The sequence below is a fragment of the Emiliania huxleyi genome, assembly GCF_000372725.1.
Source record: "Emiliania huxleyi CCMP1516 chromosome Unknown EMIHUscaffold_200, whole genome shotgun sequence".
Taxonomy (NCBI): Eukaryota; Haptophyta; order Isochrysidales; family Noelaerhabdaceae; genus Emiliania; species Emiliania huxleyi.
This window is the reverse complement of record NW_005200599.1, coordinates 104571-124632: the sequence shown is the minus strand read 5'-3', so window position 1 is coordinate 124632 and position 20062 is coordinate 104571. Positions and strand designations below refer to the sequence as shown.

Below are 20062 nucleotides of genomic sequence, written 5' to 3'. Positions count from 1 at the left end.
GACTGGTCCATGCCCGCGGCAGTCGAGGCGGCGGACGCCGAAGCGATCTTGCGTCGTTGCATCTCTTGCTTCACTCACCGTCATTTGAAGCACGATCGGGAGCGGCAGCAGGCAGCGCTTCGTGAGGCGGCGATTGCTGTGCCTTTCCTCCGCCCACGCCTCTGCGGACAAATGGCGGAGCTGCTCCGCCTTGGTCGAGGCATCGCCAGGAGCGACTCCAGCGACGGAAACAAAGGCATGTGTGCCCTCCTCTCTGCCGTCGCGAGCCCGCCGGCTGCGCTCTTCACTGGTGCAGACACGCGGCATTCGGCCGAGGCCGCCATCCATGCGTTTGCGGCTTCTGTCGCTGCTGCGACGCGCTGTGGCGTCTCGCAGGTGGAGGAGGCCGCCCACGCGGCTCTGGGTAAGCTGATGGCTGAGGCCCGTCGTCACGACCACCGCGCGGACCCTCCTCCACGCCTTCCGACCCCGGCTCTGGTCACGGCGCTCGAGAGCGAGGCTGTCGTGGCACGGCTCGTGGAGGTGCTTGCGTGCGGCTTCCTGCAGAGGAAGGAGTTTGCGTGCGACCAGCTAGTTGCGCTATGCCGCGGCTCCCCAGCCGCGAGTCAGGCCGCCCTCGACTCTGGAGCCTCAACGGCCGTGCTCGCCAATCTCCGAGCTGCGGGCGGCGAAAGCAACGTAGAGAGGTGTCCGTTTTATTTATTTATTTATTTAGAACGCCGGGTTTGTCTTGTATGTGCGTGTGTGGTGTGTCGTGCGCGCGCGCGCGCGCGCGCGCGCGCGCGCGCGCGCGCGTGCGGGTGTGTGTGTGGCACTCGCCGCGCAGCAAGCCGGTGTTCACGCCGTCGCTAGACCAACGCGCCGCCCTCGCCGGGGGATCATCCTACTCCAGTTGAGGCTGCCCTCGGCCCGAGAACGCCATCGCTAGACCAACGCGCCGCCCTCGCCGCGTACGACACGAAGACTTGCTGACGAGGCATCGCCTGGCCACCACCACTTATGAATCGCGCGCTCCCGACCCGGCTCCTCGCCGCCTACGACGGCTTGCTAACGAGGCATCGCCTGGCCACCACCACCGTCAGCGGCGCTCTGCTCGGCGGCGCTGGTGACGTGGTCGTCCAGCACGCAGCAGCGTCGTCCGACGTCGACCGAACGGCCGCATTCTTCATTTTCGGCGGCGTGCTCACGGGGCCGATCAACTACCGCTGGCTCGACTTCCTCGCGGCCGCGTCGAGAAGCATCGCGCCGCAGGGCGGTGCCGCGTCTCTCGCCGCAAAGGTGGCGCTGCAGTCGACGGTCATGCAGCCGCTGATATACCTCCCGTCCTTCTACCTGACTAACGCCCTCGTGCGTCCGCGTCCTCGTCGTTCGTTCTTCCCGCTGTTGCTGGACCATCTGACTTCTGTTCCTAGGTGCGCCGCTGGAGCGTGGCCGAGGCGGCTGAGCACGTCCGTGCCGAGTATGCGGACACGCTGCGCAGACTCTGGCTCTTCTGGACGCCCTCGGTCTGCTTCGCCTTTGGCGTGTTGCCGCTCCGGCTGCAGGCGGTCTTCTTCGCCGGAGTCGGATTCGCGTGGAACGTCGTCCTCTCGGCGTACAATGGCGCAGGGCCGCAGCGCGTAGCCAGCGTGACCGTGAGCCAAGAACAGGTCCGCGGTGTTTGATAGTTGCGTGTGCGACCACAGGGTTTTTTTGTTCTCGCGATGCGAATGGTTGGGTAGTAGGGCTAGAGGGTCGCTCTACACTTAGCCTCTGCAGCGAGCGAGCGCTCAACTTAGCCCCCACACGGAGCCGGGCTCGGACTTAGACGCTGTATGGTCGGGGGCCACGAACTTAGACGACATAAGGCCAACTCCGGGCAAAACCCGGGTATACCTGAAAAGCCTCCAGGTTTACCCGGAAATACCATCCTGGACGCGTCCCGACCAACGTAAGCCGCGCACGACGCCATATCGCCTTCTCCCAGGGCCAGTGCGCTACTTGCGGCGCGCAACGCCTGCTCAAGTACCCCCCCCACCATGTGCTGCCGCTATGCGTGCCTTAAGGCGGCTGCGGCGAAGCGGCGGGCGCGGCATGCCGATGGCAGTGCGGACGATGCGGTTGCGATGTGTTCTGCTTCAAGATCGTGGCGGTGCTTGGCATGCACTTCTGCGATCCCAATCAGCTCATCGCAACGAAGCAGAGCAACAAGCTGGCTGCTGCCAACAAGGCCCTATGCTACCTCACGCGCGGATCGTTCAAAGAGGACCAGCACACACAGGCTTCACGCCTTCACCGTCACGCATTTGATTAAGCTTGAGGAGCTTCGTGTCATGTGAGAACTGTTTGGCTAGACGTCGCTCAAGAATGAAGGAGCAGCAACGAAAGTCGAAAGAGGAGGATGCTGAAGCGGCGATTGCTAAGCATGAAGAGGATCGATCGCCCGCCGCAGGCGAAGAAAATTTGGGGGCTGCGCCGTATCGTTGATCACGGTGGGAGCCTCCTGGCCCCAGGCCGTGCCACGGCCGACTTAGCCGATGTAAGAGGCTCCCGCTGATCTTAGACCGCGCAAGCACCCCAGCGTGGCTAGCCACACTTAGACCCGTCCAGCCTCGAGGCTCAGAACTTAGACTACTACCCAACCAGTGCGATGCGCAGACGAGGAGCCTCGTCCCTCGAGAGAGGTGAGTTAGGATCGCGCGGGACGAGACGGACGAGCGGTCGACGGGGCTTTCAAACAGGGCCCCCGGCCCCGCCACGAACCTCTTCAAATGACCAAACATTTCATCTCTACACCCGGGTAAGTTTCACCGCACAGCCTACCTGCACGATTCAGCCAGCGGGACGGCATTCGCACCATGACCCGTGCCACCGACCTCCACGCCCCGCCGGGCGTACGCGTTGGGCGCGCTGCGCATCCGCGGCAAGCGAGGCATGCCCAGCGCGGCGGCCAGGCCCTGGCCGAGGCGCGGCGAGGGCGGCGCCGCAGCGTCGTCTTCGCCCGTGCGAACCGCGCAGCTGCTGCCGCTGCCCGCGTCTGCGCCAAGAGGCGCGGCGCCGCGGGCGAGGCGCCCCTGCTGCTGCGAGGGCCGGAAGAAGGAGGACGTGCGGACAGACTCCGCGGCGCTGGTCGCCCAGCGGCGCAGCGACGGCGGCGGCGGCGGCGATCCCGCGTCGGCGGGCGGTGGCGCCCCTGCTGGTGGCGGCCCTGCCGGCCCTGTGGCGGCGTCCGCCTCCGCAGCAGACGCCCTCGGCGCGAGCCGCAAGCCCGAGAACCAGCAGCCTCCGCCCGCCGCGCCCGCGTCGGCAGAAGAGGAGGCGCGCGTCGAGGAGCGGCGAGACGCGGAGCCGCGCAGAGAGCCGCTCCTTTGCCCGTTCGAGGACAGGTCCGGGACATGTCCGGGACATGTCCAAGCCTCGTGCAGAGAGCCGCTCCTCTGCCCGTCCGCCGCGGCGCGAGCGGCGCGGGCACGCGCCGCCTCCGCCTTGGCCGCCCTCCCCGCCGCCGCGACCGCGACGGCCGACGGCGCGCAGACGCCTCGCGCTCGAGGAGCGCCGCCGCCGCCAACGCCGCCGCCAACGCCGCCGCCAACGCCGCCGCCAACGCCGCCGCCAACGCCGCCGCCGCCTGCGCCCGCGCCGGCGCAGCGGCTGGCGGCGAGCGCGCTGCCCGTGCCGAGGCCGGCGGCGGCGAGGCTGCCGGGGGGCAGGCTGCCGCCGACGGCGAGCCGAGAGCGCGGCTCGCGCGGCGGCGGCGGGCCGAGGAGTGCCGCTGGGTCGGCGGCGAGGGAAGCGTCGAGGGAGGCTGCGAGGGAGGAGTCGAGGGAGCCGCCCACCGGAGACGCCCTCCACGAGCCGGCGGAGGAGGCGGCGGCGGAGGAGGAGGAGGCGGCGGCGGCGGAGGAGGCGGCGGCGGCGGAGGAGGCGGTGGTGGCGGCACCGCTGGCGGCGGCGGCGGCGGAGGCGGAGGCGGCGGAGCAGCGGGCTGCGCTCGACGCCGAGGAGCGGCCGCAGCAGAGGCCAGCCGAGCCGAGCCGTCTCCCGGAGAGGCCGCGCGGCGGCACAAGCGGCAGGGGGAGCTCCGCCTCCGCCTCGGGAAGCGGCGGCGCCGGAGGAGGCGCGGGCGCCGGCGGGGGAACGGGCGGCGGCGCAGGCGCGGGGCGAGGCTGCCGCAGCGGCTGCAGCGCGGGGCGGTGACGCGGCGAGGAGGGGCAAGAGAGCGGCGCGGGCGGCGCCTCCGGTGGCAGCCGCAGACTCGGCGGGTCGCTGTGGCCGCCGCTCCGCTTGCAGGCCGCCGCCGCCGCCGCCGCCTTGAGCGCCTCCATCTCCCTCCCTCGCCGCTCGAGCACCCTCCGCATCGCAGGCGCGGACCGGTGCCCTGCTTCGCCGGCAGCGGCGCCGTAGTCGGGGTGGTCGTTGGTGAGAAAGTGCCCCAGCCGCTGCATCTGCCGCCCGACGCCCGCCTTCTTGGCGCGCGCGGGCGGCGGCTGGGCCAGAGGCGGCTGGGCCAGAGGCGGCTGGGCGGGAGGCGGCTGGGCCGGAGGACGCCGCCTCAGTTGCGGCGCCTCGGAGATGACGAAGCGAGGAGGTGAGAGGTTGTCATCCCCGCCATCCTCCTGCGTGTCGGCGGAGGAGGGTTGGGACGGGTGCGCGTTGGGCGGGTGGACGCTGGTGCGGCAGTAGCTGACCGGCAGCAGCGGATCGTCGACGAAGGAGCGGCGGACGGGCGGGTGGTGCTCGTCCGGGACCGGCGCGGGCAGCCTCTGCGATTCCTTGAGGCAGTAGGCGCAGGTGCAGCCCGCGCGGCGGAGGCAGACGCCGGCAGTCGGAGGAGGGTGGGCAGGCTCAGGCTCAAAGAAGGTTGGGCGCGCGAGCCCGACGGACCGCTGGCACAGAGGGCACCCGCAGTTTGCGGAGCGCGTGCAGAGCTCCGGCTCCTTCATCAAGCGTTCTGGACGGGGCGGGATGCCAATGGCGGCGGGCACGGCTGGCAAGGAGCCGGTTTTATTCACAGCCTTGCGGCATTGTGCGGCACGCCGGAGCACACGAACGAAGTGCATTGTTCCACAAACAAGAATCACAAGGACTGGTACGCACACCAGGAGCTCGTCAAGGCGCGGGATGTGCACGTCAAGAACAACCCGTCCCCCGGAGACAGCGCCGTCAACAACCGCGAAGCCGCGCGCTTCGTCTCCGCCTCAACGCCTTTCGCCGGCAAGGCCCTCGATCGATGTCCGTGTCGACGGCACGTACGCCACCGCCCTCTCCTCCGACACCCTCCAGGACGAGCACAGCTCCAGCGGAAGTCGGCCTTTGGCTCTCCGCGGCGCTTCCCACCCTTCGGGTCGCGCTCGAGCGGGGCATGCCAGTCGATTTCTTCGGCGACTACCTTTACAACAAGGCCCACCACCGGCGACCCCACGACGGCGTCCTCGCCGCCTGGGCGGACGCGATGCGCGCCCCGGCCAACGCGCCGGTCGTGCACGGCGACAAGGAGAAACCAGAGCTCACCCGGCAGTACAACGAGGGGTACAAGGTCGACCTCGCAGAACCCCATGCGGGACCTAGGGTTAGGGGGGGGTGCGATGAAGTGAATGAAATCAAGCTCTGGACGCCCCTCCTCAAGACCTCCTGGCCAGCGCCGCTTGTCTCGGTTTTGGATGGTTTTGTTGACGTTGCCGACACAGTGGCGACAGCGCCGCGAAGCCCTGAGCGGGCAAGAGTGCGCGCTGAAGGAGCACTCGCATCGCGACGGCGAGGAGCGTGTTTGAAGTGAGTGAGGTCGTGTGGCGCTGGGCGAGGAGGTTGAGGCGCAACACAACAGACGATGCGGCCGAAGGGATGCCAATCTTTTGGATGCACTGGGCAAACTTCTCGACGCTCTCGAGCACACGCAGCAGCAGCTCCCCCTGCGGTGCTCGACGAGCTAGTCCGAGGATTCTCTTCTTTCTCCACGGCAGGATGTCATGGGTTGTTGGCGTGGAGAGCGAGCAAAGTGCTGCGCTTTCTTTGGCTCGAGCCGGCAGAGGCGCGGTCTCGAGGGAGCGGTGGCGAGCGGCACCGGCCTCTGGCCGGAAAGAAGCGAGACGTCGGCGGCGTTGCTGTGCGGAAAGCGCAGGGTAGGCACAGGCTTGCGATCGGAGGGGCGTGGAGAGGGGGGTATAGCCCGTCGCGGGAGTTACGTCGTCGTTTTGGCCAATTTCGTTTCATCACGGAGGTGCCGACGATGTGCGGGGCCTCCGGTTTCGAGTGCGGAGTGGTGGGGGGCTGCTGGGTCGCTAACTAATGTTGAAAACAACAACAAAAGAAACATTCGCGGCGCTGCCCGACTGGAACACAAACAACTCTCTCTCACACACACACACTCTCTCTCTGGATCACACACAGACCGGGTTAGACCGGATCGCTAATGAAACGTTGAAAAAGAATTATGCGCGCTTCGTCTCTGAGTGGCAAGGTCACGCAGCCAGCACAACCCTTTGTCAATGGCAGTCGCCGCGGCCTTGTGCACCGTCGCCCTCTCCGCCGCCGCCGCCCTCCTCGCGGGTGGCGGCCCCCCGCTCGCGCCGCAGCGGCGAGCCGCCGCTCGGCCGCCAACCGCGGCCCGCCGCTGCGCCGACCCGCGGCTTTGTGGCATCGTCGCCGTCTTTGACGACCTGCTGAGCGCAGAGGAGATCAAGGAGCTGACCGTCGAGCTGACGCGGCGGCTGGAGCACCGCGGGCCGGACTCGGTCGGCTTCCACGGCGGCGATGGCTTCGGCCTCGGCCACGCACGCCTCTCCATCATGGACCCCGAGGCGGGCAAACAGCCGCTGGTCTCGCAGGCGACCGGTGCGGCCGTCGTGCACAACGGGGAGATCTACAACCACGCTGCGCTGCGGGAGGAGTGGGCGGCCGTGCGGACGGCGGCGGGGAAGGCTCCCTTCTCCTTCACCACCGGCTCCGACTCGGAGGTCGTCCTGCCGCTCTTTGAGGACCTGTCGCCGGCGGAGCTCGCCGCAAAGCTGGACGGCATGTTCGGCGTGGTGGCGGCGTCGGCGGACGGCAAGGACTTCGTTGCGGTGCGCGACCCGGTCGGGATCAAGCCGCTCTACCGCGGCTGGTCGCGCGACGGCGGCCGCGTCATCTTCGCCTCGGAGCTCAAGTGCTTGGTCGGCGTCGTGGAGCACGCAGAGCTGGTGCCGCCGGGGCACGTGTGGACGCGGGAGCGCGGGTACGAGCGGTACTTCGACCCGGAGTGGCTGGCTCCCCTCTCGCGGCCCGACGCGCCGCCGCCGCCCCTCGGCACGCGCGGCACCGACCGAGTCCGCTCCATCCTCAAGGCTGCCGTGCAGAAGCGGCTCATGTCGGACGTCGGGTACGGCCTCCTCCTCTCGGGCGGGCTCGACTCGGCCATCGTCGCGAAGCTGATGTCGGAGCTGACCGACATGTCGACCATCAAGTCGTTCACCGTCGGGATGGCCAACTCGCCCGACATCATGGCCGCGCGCGCCATCGCCGACGTCTTCGGCACCGAGCACCACGAGTACATCTTCACGCCCGAGGAGGCCTTCTCCATCCTGCCAAAGGTGGTCGAGCACCTGGAGACGTACGAGCCCGAGCTGATCCGCTCGTCGATCCCAAACTACTTTCTCGCCAAGCTCGCCGGCTCGCACACCAAGGTTGTCCTCACCGGCGAGGGCTCGGACGAGCTCTTTGCCGGCTACCTCTACTTTCGCGACGCGCCCGACAAGGAGGCGCTGCACAAGGAGACGCTGCGCATCTTCGACCACCTCGCGTCCGTCAACCTGCAGCGGTCCGACCGGATGGGGATGGCCCACGGCCTCGAGGCGCGCGTGCCCTTCCTCGACGTCGACATGCTGCGCGAGCTGTACGCGGAGGTGCGGCCCGCGAGCGGACGGGCGCGTCCACGGCACGTCCGATTCACACCGCGCCCCCTCTCACGCCCGCTCTCAGGTGGACCCGCAGTGGAAGATGCACGAGACGGACGCGGAGGCCGAGGGCGGCGCGCGCATGGAGAAGTGGGCGCTCCGCCGCCTCTTCGAGGGCGACATCCCGCACGAGGTCCTCTGGCGCACAAAGGCCATGCAGTGCGAGGGGGACGTCCTCCTTCTAGGAACCTTCTAGGAACCTTCTAGGAACCTTCCCCTAGGCGATGCAGTGCGAGGGCGTCGGCACCAACTGGGTCGAGCGGCTGCAGGAGATGTGCGCCGACGCGGTGAGCGACGCCGAGTTCGCCGCGGCGGCGGATCGCTTCCCGCTCAACCCGCCGCAGAGCAAGGAGGAGTATTACTACCGCGCCCTCTTCGAGACTCACTTCAAGGGCTTTGACCAGTTTGTGCACGTCTGGGAGGGCGGCTGCCGCGCGGGCGGCGCGCCGTGGCAAAACTCGGCCTACACACGCGCGGGCCTCAAGGACACGGCGCAGCTGCAGCACGGCCTGATGGAGGGCGTCGACGTCGTCACCGAGGCGGCGACGGGGAAGAAGGTCGCCGCCGCCGCCGCGGCCAAGCCCCGCGCCGGGTCGCCCGCGATGGCGGCGACGGTCGGCTCGACGCCGCTCAACCGGCGCTTCGTCGTCGACTCACCTTCGCACGCCGCGCCGTCCGCCGTGCCGCCCTGCTCGCTGCGCGGCGGCGGCGAGGGCGGCCGCGCGCTCGAGGCTCGGCTCGGCGCCCTGCTCGCGACCGGCGGCGACTCGCGCTCGCGGCTTCACGAGAGCGGCGACAACGCGTATCACTGCCCGAGCGTGCCGGCGGCGGCGCAGGTCGTGCGCGGCTCGTGCACGGGCTCCCCGCCCGCAAAGGCGGGCTTCGAGTCTGCGCTCGTCGAGCTGCAGTCGCTCGAGTTCGCGCGCCAGCTCGGCGGCTTCGAGCAGGCCTTTGGCGACGCGATGGAGGGCGTGCGCGCGCGGCTCGCGTCGGCGCTCGGCCTGCCCGCCGGCAGCGGAGTGGTGCTGATGCCGTCGGGGACGGACGCCGAGTACATCCCGCTCGCCATCCTGCAGCAGCTCTACCCCGGCGCTCCGATCCGGTCGGTGCTCGCCGCCGCGGGGGAGACGGGCTCGGGCGGCGAGCGCGCGTGCGCGGCGCAGTACTTTGACGAGACGGTGCCTCTCGGGGCTGCGGCGCGGCAGGCGGGCGCGCGCCTCGAGGGCTTCCCTCCCGTCGAGCTGCGCTCCATCGCCGCGCGGTGCGGCGAGGGCGAGGTGGTCGACGCGGCGGCGGCGCTGTCGGAGCTCGAGTGGTCGCCCACCGACGCGGAGCCGGCGTGGCTGCTGAGGACCGTGGTCGGCTCTAAGACCGGCTTTGCGACGGCGCCGCTGGCGGCGCCGTCGGACCGCTCGCTGACGGTGCTCGACTTGTGTCAGCTGCGCGTCTCCGCGGAGGAGGTGCGGGCGGGGCTGGAGCAGGAGGCCGTGCTGCTCGTGACGGGCTCCAAGTTCTTCCAGGGCGCCGCCTTCTCCTCCGCCGTCATCCTGCCGCCCTCGCTCATGGAGCGGCTGCGGCAGGGCGCGCCCTCCGCGCCGCCGCTGCCGGCGGGGCTGCGCGACTTCCTCTCTCAGCACGAGGTGCCCGCCTCGCTGCCGCACTGGCGGGGGCAGCTCGGGTCGGACGCCAACCTCGGGCTGCTGCTGCGCTGGCACACGGCGCTGCCGTTCGTTGAGCGCGCGTTCCGCATCCCGGCCGAGGAGCGGGCCGCGCTCGAGGCGGACTGGATGCGGCGCGTGTCGGAGATGGTGGCCGAGGTGCCGGGGCTCGAGGTGCTGCACGCGGAGCGCGGCATCGTCTCGCTGACGCTGCGCAAGCCCGACGGCGCGTTGTGTACCAAGGAGGAGCTCAAGTGGGTGCACAAGCACATGGCGACCGACGCGTCCTCCCTCTGGTCGGGAGACGCCTCCCCGCCGCCCGAGGCGGCGACGCGCATCTTCATCGGCCAGCCCGTCGGGATCACCGACGAGTACGCCGCGCTCCGCCTCGCGATGGGCGCCGAGCTGCTGCTCGAGGCGCACGCGGGCGAGTACGACCCCGAGGTGGACGCGCGGGTGGTGCGCAAGCTGCGCTGGCTGCTGCGCGCGCTGAACCGCTCGCGCGCGCGCGAGGCGCTGCGCACGGCCGACGCGATCTGCTTCGACGTGGACGCGACGGTGATCCGCGAGGAGGGCATCAACCGGCTCGCCACGCACAACGGGTGCGGCGAGCAGATCGAGGCGATGACGGTGCGCACGATGGAGGGCGACACTCCCTTCCACGAGGCGCTGCGCGAGCGGCTCGACATCATCCGGCCGTCGCAGTCCGACGTGGCGAGTCTGATCGCGCAGAACGCAAAGGACGAGCTCCTCTCGCCGGGCGTCGCCGACCTCGTCCGCTCGCTGCACGAGTCGGGCCGCCCCGTCTTCCTCCTCTCGGGTGCCCGGACAGCCGCTAAGACCCATTCCCCTCCCCCCCCTCCCCCTGCCCCGGCCCCGGCCGCGCCCCTTGGACCGCGTCTGACGAGGCGGAAACCCCCCCCCCCCCCCCTTCCCCTAGGCGGCTTCCGGCAGATCATCAACCCCTTCGCGGCTCAGCTCGGCGTCGAAGAGAGCCACGTCTATGCGAACACGCTCCTCTTTGACGAGCAGGGCGACTACTCGGGCGTCGACCCGACCGAGCTCACCTCGCAGCCCTCGGGCAAGGCGCGCGTCATCTCGATGCTCAAGGAGACGCACGGCTTCGAGAAGGTGGTCATGATCGGCGACGGCGCGAACGACATGTCCGCGCGCGACTGCCCCGACCACGCCGCGAACGGCGCCGACGTCTTCATCGGCTTCGGCGGCGTCAAGGTGCGCGAGACGGTCCGGCAGGGCGCCGACTGGTTCGTCACCGACTTTAACGAGCTCTCGGCCGAGCTGTGAGCCAAGGGCTCTCTCTCTCTCTCTCTCTCTCTCTCTCTCTCTCTCTCTCTCTCTCTCTCTCTCTCTCTCTCCTTTCTCTCCTTTCTCTGGGGGCCGAGCTCCGGGCTCGGGCGGTTCGCTGGGACGCGAGGGCGGATGGGTGGCGAGAGGGGCGCAAGCAGACGGACGCCGGGAGGGCCGCACTGTCCGGCAGGCGCCGGGGAGGATCTGCACATTTCCCCGTGTCGCTTTGCCTTTGGCGCATCCGGTTGTGGGGTGGACGGGGATGGGGGCTGCGCGGGGGTCGTTGTCTTTGGAGGGCGGGATCGCGGCTGAGGACGCGGACCGAGAGGGGACGCTGTGGTCTGTGCCGAGGCATTATTTTTTATTTATTAATTACAGGGTGAGGAGGGTGAGTTGACCAGCGCGCGGTGAAATCGGGGGACGCCGCCACCGACGAGTGCGTTGGACTTTTCACTCCGGACAAAAACGGGGACACAGCGGACGGTGCGGGGTGTGTCCCCGTCCACTAGCCGAGTGCAACGGCTGCCCGACCGAGCCGTGCGCGCGTCCCCCGATTTCACCGCGCTGGTCAACTCACCCTCCTCACCCTGTATTTAACAACTTTTTTATTTTTAAGTCGAATCCGTAGAGAGAAGAGAGTACACGGGCACGTGGTCCCATCCCCGGCCCCTCCCCTCACCGCGCCGCTAAAGCCGTATGTCTCGCCGCGCACTCCATTGCGACGATGCGAGGCTTGCGCGCGCGATTTGCCAAACAGCGGAGACTCGACGAGTCTCGACGCGCGCTGCGTGACCGCGCACCTGCCGGCGGCCCGCCCCGCGGCTCCGAACTATCTTGCTAACTATCGCGGTATCGGGGAAGTGCGGCGGCATGGATTGCTGTGCTGCGCCGCGCACTGCCTGTCCGCTCGAAAGAGGACGCCAAAGGAAACAGGTTCACGCACCGCTCACTCCTCGGCGCCTGCCGGCAGGCGGGTGGCGATTTCCTGTATGATCTCCTCCTTCTCCATGCCTGGCGTGAACGCGATGCCGAGCCGATCCATCGCCTGCCGCAGCGCGCGCACCGGCAGCGAACGCAGTTCCGCGATGCTCGTCGGGAGGTGGCCGGCGGTGGCGTCTGCGGACGAAGCTGGAGGTGCGGGCGGCGGCGGAGGCATCTGCGCGCGGAGCTCGGCGTAGGCGGCGGCGATCGCATCCCCGTCGGCGAAGGCGAGCGGCGCGGCGCGCGGCTGGCGCCCGGGCACGATGAACATGCCTGCCGGGAGGGGAGCGAGCGGGTGGGCCGCGGGCAGGGGGGCGGGGGCGGGGCGGGGCGGGGGGGGCGGGGGAGGGGGCTAGGGCGCGGCGTGCCGAAGACCGCGGTGAAGCCGTGCATGCCCGCGCCGCCCACTTGGAAGGCGCGCGAGGGGGGCGCGTCTGCGAGCAGCGGCGGCCCGATCTCCCCGCCCGCATACATCCCGATGAGCGGCGTCGCGGGGAACGTCTTTGAGAAGGTGGTCGCGTCGAAGGCGGCCTCGCCTGCGGCGTGGCGCGGGCGTGTCTCGGCGAAGGCGGTCAGTCCGGAGGGAGGCAGTCCGGAGGCGCGCCGAAGAAGTTGTGCGTGCGTCCGTTGCACGTGAACATGACGGCGCCGAGTAGCCTCTCTCCCTTGCGCTCCGTCTCCGCCTTCATCGCCGCCAGCCGGGTGGCGAGGTCCTGCTTGCAGCTCTGCGGGTCGAAGGCGTAAAACTGGACGGCGCCGCCCTCCCACCCCGGGGCGTCGCCTCGGCGGGGCGCGAGCCGGATGGCGCCGCGCTGGGCGACCACCTGCGCACAGGTGGCGCAGGGGGGTGGAGGGGGGTAGCGGGGGGGGGAGGGGGCGCCCCTCCTGTATGGTGTGTGTGTGTGTGTGTGTGTGTGTGTGTGTGTGTGTGTGTGTGTGGTGTGTGTGTGGTGTGTGTGTGTGTGTGGTGTGTGTGTGTGTGTGTGTGTGTGTGGTGTGTGTGTGTGTGTGTGTGTGTGTGTGTGTGTGTGTGTGGTGCGCGCCATCTCGTTTGAGAGAAAAGTGAGCTCGTAGCCCTCGCCCGGCCGCTCCGCCACGCCCATGGTCGGCTGGCCTTGCGAGCAGCCCCGCACCACCTCGAGCACCGTCGTCAGTGCGCCCTGCCGCTCGCCCCGCGGGTCGGTCAGGTGCGTCAGGATCTGCTGCTCCTCCGGTGCGTCAGGATCTACGTCCAGGTCCGCCTCGCCGAAAGTGTACGGGCCCTCGCCCACCACCCTCGCCCCGCGCGACACGAAGGCGGCGAGCGGCACGTTGCCACTGAACATCATCCCCACCGCGCCCTCGTCGACGACGGAGGCCGCGCCGTGCCGCAGGCGGTAGAGCACGTCGCCGGTCGCCATCCCGCCGATGATGGCGGCGTCGGGGTGCGCCGCCTGCAGCGCGTCGACCAGCTCGTCCGCCTCGTTGGTTCGCGCGATGAGGAGGAAGACCTTCCAGCCTCCCTCGAAGCAGCCCTGCGCCTTGAGCTGCGCCTCCCACCCGCCCGGCGCCGCCGCGTCGAAGGCGAAGCTCTTGCAGCTCGCCGCTGGGAAGCGGCCGAGCGAGAGGGCGGCCGCGTGCTGCGCGCCGGCGTGCGGGCAGACCGTGTTGGACTGGACGAGCGCGCCGCTGCTCGCCTGCGTGCCCGCCACCACGCCCATCTGCCCGCCCACCAGCTCGAGGCCCGGCGGGAGCTTGCGCGCGAGGGAGCCGAGTGTGCCGGTGGGCGAGGCGTCCCGCTGGGCGTGCACGGTGAAGAGGAGGCCAAGGCTGGGCGCCGCGGCCATCTTTGGGCCCAGATCGCGCATCACGACGTCAAACGAGCCGACCGAAGTCGCCATGAAGGGAGTTGTCCGCTCGAGCTCCGACACGAGCAGGTAGAAAAGCTTGCAGACCTGGCGGCAGCGCGCCTGCTCTCGAAGTGGGAGAGTCTGCACCGCCTCGAGGAGGAGCTCCGGGTCGAGGTCGAGGAGGGAGATGGACTCGGCCGCGGCGGGGGCGGCGATACTATCGGCCATGTGTGTGTTTGTTCACAGCCTGGGAAGAAACACAGCGAGGAGTGTGTGTGTGGGGGGGCCCAGAGATAAAACTTCTGATGCCATGCGTGACCTAGTAGTGTCCCCAGCTATGGGCGTGTCCACGTTGGAGCCAGGTGTGGTGTGGGCGCGAGAATAGCTCCGCCGTTCATGGAGGCAACCGATGCGAGTCGACTGGTGTGTGTGAGAGAGATTTTTGTTCTGGTGTGTGTCGTCGTGGTTTCGTATCAAGAATACTCACTCACTCACTCACAGCGAAGATCGTGATAGGCTGACCGAAATCCAGTTATAATTCTAGAGTCGCTGCCGCAACCCTAGAATTTAACGGTGGATTGATTTCAACCCTATCACCACCCCCTCTGTGTCTCGCCCCCCTGTAGTAGCCTACTGTAGTACACTCGTATGGATTAGTATAGGCGTAGTACATGTAGCGGCGTTCGTTGTTTGTACGCCTACTTCGTAGTGCGTTCGAGACCAGTTCGAGACCTAGTAGTAGTAATTTAGTATGGTACAGGAGCACTATTTTGCTAGGTCCGTGCGGTGTGTTAGGCGGCGCTTCGGGAGAGAGATTTTTAGCAATACCAAACAACTCTAACACTCACACGTCATTTGGGGCCTGGAGCCCCTGCCCTGTTCACGCGCGCGCGAGACGTGCAGACAGGGTTGCCAGGTTTGTCGCTTCGGTGGCGGTGTAGCCGCCGAGTAGGGGGCTAGGGGCGAGTGAAGCCCGACATCGTCTACGCGTACGCCTGACTCCATACTCCGCTATCGGCAATACAAAAGACATTACGCGGGCAGGAAAAGATATTACGCGGGGCAGGTGTGAAAACGGGCTACCCCGACACGGGGGTAGTCGCACGCCCCGCCCGCTGCCGATCCTGTGGCACCACTAAAAGAAAGGGACGGAGGGCCGGCCACGCCCGAGACGAGCTCGAGCGAATTACCTCCGACAGTCACGTAAACGTGGGCTCGTCCAGGATCAGGCAGCGAGCGAGGGCAGCCGCCCTCCCCACCCACCACCGGCGGCGAGCCGCCAGCAGGAACCTCCAACAGGACAGAGCCTTTGGCTCTGCCAACCTCTGCGGCCCGCGCCACGCGGGCGCCGCGATCCGCCTCTCGAGCGCGCGCCGCCGCGGCCCCCGCCGCCAGCCGCCGCCCGTCGCCGCCTCCCGCTGCTGAGCTCGTACCAGCCCTGTAGCGAAAGGAGGCAGCAGCTGCAGCTGCAGCTGCAGCAGCTTCTGAGCGCCAAGCGCAAGCGCGCGCGGGCAGCGCAGCTAAATTTCGGCGGCTAAAAAGCAAAGGACGGGCGCTTTTGATCGGCAAAGCAACGTTGGAGTAACGGCGACCGCGTCGCCACAATGCCAGTCGCCTGTCGAGCAGCCTTGGCGGCGCGCATGCGCCGCAGGGTTGACCGACAGCCGCGCGCCTCGAGCCTCTCGCTCCACTCGCGGCACGACGCGCCCCGCGCGCCGGTCAGCGCAGCAGGAGTATTGCGACATGCTGCACAACGCCAGGGACAGCACTGAGAAGCTGGCGCCAGTCGCCCACCAGCATGTCTCAGCACCGGGTGAGGGAGCATGCTGCGCACGCTGAAGCAGCACGAGGTCACCACCAATCAGGCCCTCACGCCACCGCACAGCCGCCCTCGAGCACCAGCAGCCGCGCTGCGCCATGCTCAAGCTCAGGAGGCCACCCTGCTTCTCGCAGCTTTGTGCAGCGCAGCGAGCGAGCAGCGCCGCACCAGGCGGACCCATGGCGTGCTCAGCCAGCCGTGAGGCGGAGGCAGGCCGAGTGAGCGCGAGCCGCGCGGGAGGCCATGCCCCGCGCACCGGCGAGCGAGTGGCACGAAAGAGTGCAAGTCGCGCAGCTTTTGCGTAACGGTTCAGTCCCAAAACTCTCTCTCTCCCAAGTTTAAGCATGAAGGAGAGGAGTGTGATACTAGCCATCGCGTGTCTGCCTCTTCGCCCACCGACTTAGTTTTCTTTTTTCTTGGCTTCCACCTCACAGTACAGACCGGCGCCGCCTCCACACCGAGATCTTCTTCGCGTACCTCGGGCGGTACATCACCAAGTACGAAGGGCGCGGGCTGCCGACGCCGTTGGACGAGAGCCTTTTGGCGCAGGTCCACCGCACCGTGACGAAGCCGTCTGCGACGATCGCCAAGGAGCTAGCGGCGGCCAACGCGCGCTCGTTGAAGCTCGAGTCCGAGGTCTCGGACCTCAAGGTGCAGCTACAGCAGGTCCTCCTCGCCAGCGGTGGGCACTTTGCCAACGAGCGCTTTTATGGCAAGTGCCATTGGTGTGGCCAGAAGGGCCATCGCGAGAGCGATTGCCCGGCCAAAGCCCGCGGCGACGCGCGTATCTGACTTCCCTCGCTAGGCTGGCTCGGACCTTCGCCCGCGGCTGCGGGCTCCGGAATTAACACACCCGGGGCTCGTGGCGGCTGAGCTGGGTCCTGGCTTGCCGCCTCGGCCGCTGCCCCGACACATGAATCAACCCGCCGCAGTCCCGCTCAGGGGGGAGGTGGGTCGACGAGACTTTCGGGGCCGCCGCTGGGAGCGAGATGGTGCAAAGTGCAAGTGGAGGCACTGGATGGGCTTCACTCTACGTGCCGTCTTCCGTGGTGAGGGCTCACTGGTGACGGGCCCTCACCACACTGCTCAGTCGCGCCCTCAGCTGGTCTAATCGTGTGACGGTCGGCGTCTCCGGGCCAGCTGAGGTGGAAGGCAAGTGCTCTCATGGATGGATCGGTTTTCTCTATGACCGGACCATGGGACAGTGACAGGGACAGGGTTCAAAGGGATTTTGGGTTCAGATTTGACTTCGGGGCTCGAGGCCGAGCCAACTTCGAAGCCAGCGTCCAGGCTCCGGGCCGCCTCTAGGGGCAGCCGGTGCGGTGGAGTGGACTCTTCACTGCAGGACACGTCGGGGATCTTTGTCGGGTGACGCGGTCAGCCATGAGAAGTGGACTTGCGACCGCGAGCGGTGAGAGGGCATGGCTTTGCCCTCGATCTACTCCGCTTCCAAAATGGCTCCTCCCACCGCCCGCGCGGGGTCAACCCGTGAGCAGCCGTGGGCGGATCGAGCGCCATGGGGCCTACAGACTTTACCGAGGATCGGGGCGCAGCAGGGAACTGCGCCGGGAGCCGGTACGCGGCGCGGCGTGCCAATCTGAGATGCAACAACTTGTTTGGTGCAGTGGCACTCACCGCGTGGCTTGGAGATCGACAATGCCAGAGACAGTGGCGTTGGCGATTCTCCGGTTTGGATCAAGGTGCCATCGGGCAATCTGGATAAACTCACATTGCTGGGAACGATCACACCTTGGTCGAGTGGCTAAGGGGTTGGGTGCGCTCGCCCGAGGTCCTAACCAGGCCTCAGGCCAGCGCCCAGGGGTCTCAGACCTTTGGCTTTCCCCCCCTATGCTATTGTTGGTCGTGACGACCATTTCGATTGGTTATCGTACAAGTTCGCCAAAGCCTCGACACACTCATGACGATCGGCTGGCGACCCGCTAGGGTCGACAGTTGAGCTAGGGAGTGTGGCGATGGCCGCCCAAATGCGAACGCAGGAGATAAGATGCTTTGCGGCGACGTACCGTGGGAAGGTTCAAGTCGGCGCTCGGTTTCATTACAAGGCTCCTTGTCACGTGGAAGTTCTACGTGCGTCCTCGGGGCCAAGGCGCGGCCGAGCTGTTGGAGAGAGACAGAGGTCTCTCTCGTTGCGCGTTTCCCCACCCGCCCGCCCTGTGATAGTTTCTTGCCCACCCACTGTCTGGTGTGCGGGTTGTCTCTGTTGTGGGGTTGGGTGCGCTCGCCCGAGGTCCTAACCAGGCCTCAGGCCAGCGCCCAGGGGTCTCAGACCTTTGGCTTTCCCCCCCTATGCTATTGTTGGTCGTGACGACCATTTCGATTGGTTATCGTACAAGTTCGCCAAAGCCTCGACACACTCTGCCGAGCCTCTGTGCCCAGCCAATCACCACGGCTCGCGCAGATGCCCATGGTGCCAGCCAACGTATCGATCGTAAGCCGGAAATGCTGTGCGGCAACACATCTCGCTTGTGTGCCGCACCAGCTCTCATGTCGGCCTCAGTGCCGCACTGCTCACTCCGTGCACTCACCGGTCGGTACCATGTCAGGAGACGGAACACGGAGGAGCTGTATAGGTCACTAGAGACCCACACCATCGCTACATCACCACAGCCACCAAGTCGGATACAAGTCGATGACAATGTGCGCGGCAGGACAAACCAAACATGAGACGGTTACACAAGGACGGTCAGGCTACGGTCAGGAAGTAGGTTTGAGTTCACACTCTCCAACACAAAACGCTCTCTCTCCCAAGTTTAAGCATGAAGGAGAGGAGTGTGATGCTAGCCATCGCCCACCCATCCGTGTCTGCCTCTTCGCCCACCGAATTCTCGCAGCGACCATGCGGTTTTGTGCCTAGGTAGGTAGGTAGAAAGGTGAAGAACAGATCGGCGCGAGCAGTCGCTCGAGGGGCTCTACTGGCTGGCGGTGCTCAAGGGGAAGGCGTACACGCTGGCCGAGGACACGGTCGTCAACACCGACACCATCCCCGCGGGCTATCTCGTGGTCAAGGCGCAGTGGCTCAGGCTCGAGCAACGCGAGTGCGAGGGCAAGCTTCGCTCCACACGCTGCTCGAGGCCGAGACGCTCATCATCGTGAATCACATGGTGCGGCTGGCGGGCTTGCGCTTCTCGCCCGGCCCGGGCGGCCCTGCGGACCGCCAGCTGAGGAGCGCGCGCGAGAAGCTCTATTATATTGGCCTACAGAGACGCATTACTCGCTCGAGGCGTGCTGCAGTGTTTGGAGGTGTCGGTTTGTGCAAAAATGTGTGTTAGAGAGCGCCTAGATGGCAAAATTTTCTTCGCCTCCGGCGGGGCCGCTCGCCGCGGGGCTAGAGAGTGACTTTTGTCGATGTTGGCTAGAAGTGCTGCACGTTTTTCAGAATTTCACCCCTCCCTTCTCGGCTGTCTGTGCTTGTGCGTCTTGGGTCCGGTTGTGTTTTTTCCGTCGCCTCTTCCACACGCATGACACGTCACATGACAGAGTGTCCCTTGAGGCCTTGTAGCGCGAGAGAGTGCGCGGCAACGTACCGCAGGGAGCTAGCTGCACACCCCGCTCTCCCCGCCCGGGCCGGTCCCTCCTCCGCTCCCCTCCCCACCCTCCGCGGGCCTGCATGCCATCATGCGGCACAATGCGCCGTCGGCGATGGAGTACAGCATGGAAAGCTACGAGCCCACGACGCCCTCGACCGTGACGACCGTGGCCGCATTCAGCGGAGGCGGCGACGAGCAAACGAGGCACGTCAACGGTGCGCCGGCCGGGCAGTGCTGCTCGATGCACCCGCGGCAAAAGGCGTGGCCGCACGCCGCCGTGACCGGGTCGGCGGTGTCCTCGAAGCATGAGTCGCACATCGCAGCAGACGGCGTGCTCGGCCCCGCCTCCTCCGCCGCGGGCCGCACCCAGCACGCGTCCAGGACGCGCTCGGCGGAGAGGCAGAAGGCGAGGCAGCCCGGCGCGGCGGGCGAGCGCGACGACTCAATGTAGCCGTCGGCGGGAACCTTGAAGAGGGTGCGCTCGCAGGCGTCGGTCGCCCGCGCGTCGAGCTTGGCCTCGTCGGGGCTGCTGCTGCTGGTGAGGATGAGGTTGAGGTTGGACGAGACGGGCGTCTCCTGTTCCAGTCAGGGCGTGTGAAAAACGCGACGGAGATGGCAGCGCGAGGGCACAGCCTAACGCGCCGACTGCGCCGCAGTCTTCCGGCGGAGCGCGTCGCTCACGGCCATGCGCGCGAGCACGTCGCGGCCAATCTCGCCGAAGTTGCTGGCCGTCAACATGAAGGCGGGGACCAGGCGCGCGCACGACGTCGGCGACGTCGTGTCGAGGATGCTGACCGAGCGTTCGAGGCCGCCCCTGCGGGCGACGGGCAGTTGTCTTTCTAAACGTGTCTTGACTAAATGTGTCCGACACCGGCGCGCACCCGCTCGGCACGACGGTGAAGAGGGGCGCGATCCGCTCCGAGACGTACTTCATCTTCATCGACGTCGACGTCTCCATGTCGTGGGAGGCACGGATGATCACCTGCGCGCGGACCTGCGCGTATTTTTG

At 67.5% G+C, this 20062-nt stretch overlaps 7 protein-coding genes across 7 annotated transcripts; 4 read left to right on the top strand and 3 right to left on the bottom strand.

Moving 5' to 3' along the window:
- Positions 1-237: 237 nt before the first annotated feature.
- EMIHUDRAFT_113825 (hypothetical protein) lies at positions 238-2293 on the top strand (the record flags this gene model as incomplete). Its single annotated transcript, XM_005781507.1, has 4 exons — positions 238-686; positions 1056-1347; positions 1413-1656; positions 2046-2293. 4 exons carry the CDS (start codon positions 238-240, stop codon positions 2291-2293), a joined length of 1233 nt encoding a protein of 410 aa, XP_005781564.1.
- A 401-nt stretch (positions 2294-2694) lies between these two features.
- EMIHUDRAFT_442793 (hypothetical protein) lies at positions 2695-4963 on the bottom strand. The gene is made up of 2 exons (XM_005781506.1): positions 4668-4963; positions 2695-4595 (listed from the first exon to the last, which is right to left on the bottom strand). Exons 1-2 carry the CDS (start codon positions 4920-4922, stop codon positions 2799-2801), a joined length of 2052 nt encoding a protein of 683 aa, XP_005781563.1. The 5' UTR covers positions 4923-4963; the 3' UTR covers positions 2695-2798.
- Positions 4964-6464: 1501 nt separating this feature from the next.
- On the top strand, positions 6465-8299 carry EMIHUDRAFT_72853 (hypothetical protein; the record flags this gene model as incomplete). The annotated part of the gene is made up of 3 exons (XM_005781505.1): positions 6465-7859; positions 7936-8082; positions 8147-8299. Coding segments are annotated over 3 exons (1695 nt in total), but the record flags the coding sequence as incomplete, so codon positions are not given.
- Positions 8300-9816: 1517 nt separating this feature from the next.
- Positions 9817-11233, top strand: EMIHUDRAFT_365923 (hypothetical protein). The gene is made up of 3 exons (XM_005781504.1): positions 9817-10388; positions 10509-10929; positions 10953-11233. Exons 1-2 carry the CDS (start codon positions 9839-9841, stop codon positions 10871-10873), a joined length of 915 nt encoding a protein of 304 aa, XP_005781561.1. The 5' UTR covers positions 9817-9838; the 3' UTR covers positions 10874-10929; positions 10953-11233.
- Positions 11234-11822: 589 nt separating this feature from the next.
- EMIHUDRAFT_234067 (hypothetical protein) lies at positions 11823-13914 on the bottom strand (the record flags this gene model as incomplete). Its single annotated transcript, XM_005781503.1, has 5 exons — positions 11823-11921; positions 12233-12388; positions 12502-12681; positions 12994-13476; positions 13648-13914. The coding sequence occupies 5 exons, from the start codon at positions 13912-13914 to the stop codon at positions 11823-11825; spliced, it is 1185 nt and encodes a 394-aa protein (XP_005781560.1).
- Positions 13915-15290: 1376 nt separating this feature from the next.
- EMIHUDRAFT_234065 (hypothetical protein) lies at positions 15291-16297 on the top strand (the record flags this gene model as incomplete). The annotated part of the gene is made up of 4 exons (XM_005781502.1): positions 15291-15338; positions 15418-15499; positions 15572-15790; positions 15945-16297. 4 exons carry the CDS (start codon positions 15291-15293, stop codon positions 16295-16297), a joined length of 702 nt encoding a protein of 233 aa, XP_005781559.1.
- A 2888-nt stretch (positions 16298-19185) lies between these two features.
- EMIHUDRAFT_314743 (hypothetical protein) lies at positions 19186-19740 on the bottom strand (the record flags this gene model as incomplete). The annotated part of the gene is made up of 2 exons (XM_005781501.1): positions 19186-19629; positions 19735-19740. The coding sequence occupies 2 exons, from the start codon at positions 19738-19740 to the stop codon at positions 19186-19188; spliced, it is 450 nt and encodes a 149-aa protein (XP_005781558.1).
- Between the last annotated feature and the right edge of the window lie 322 nt (positions 19741-20062).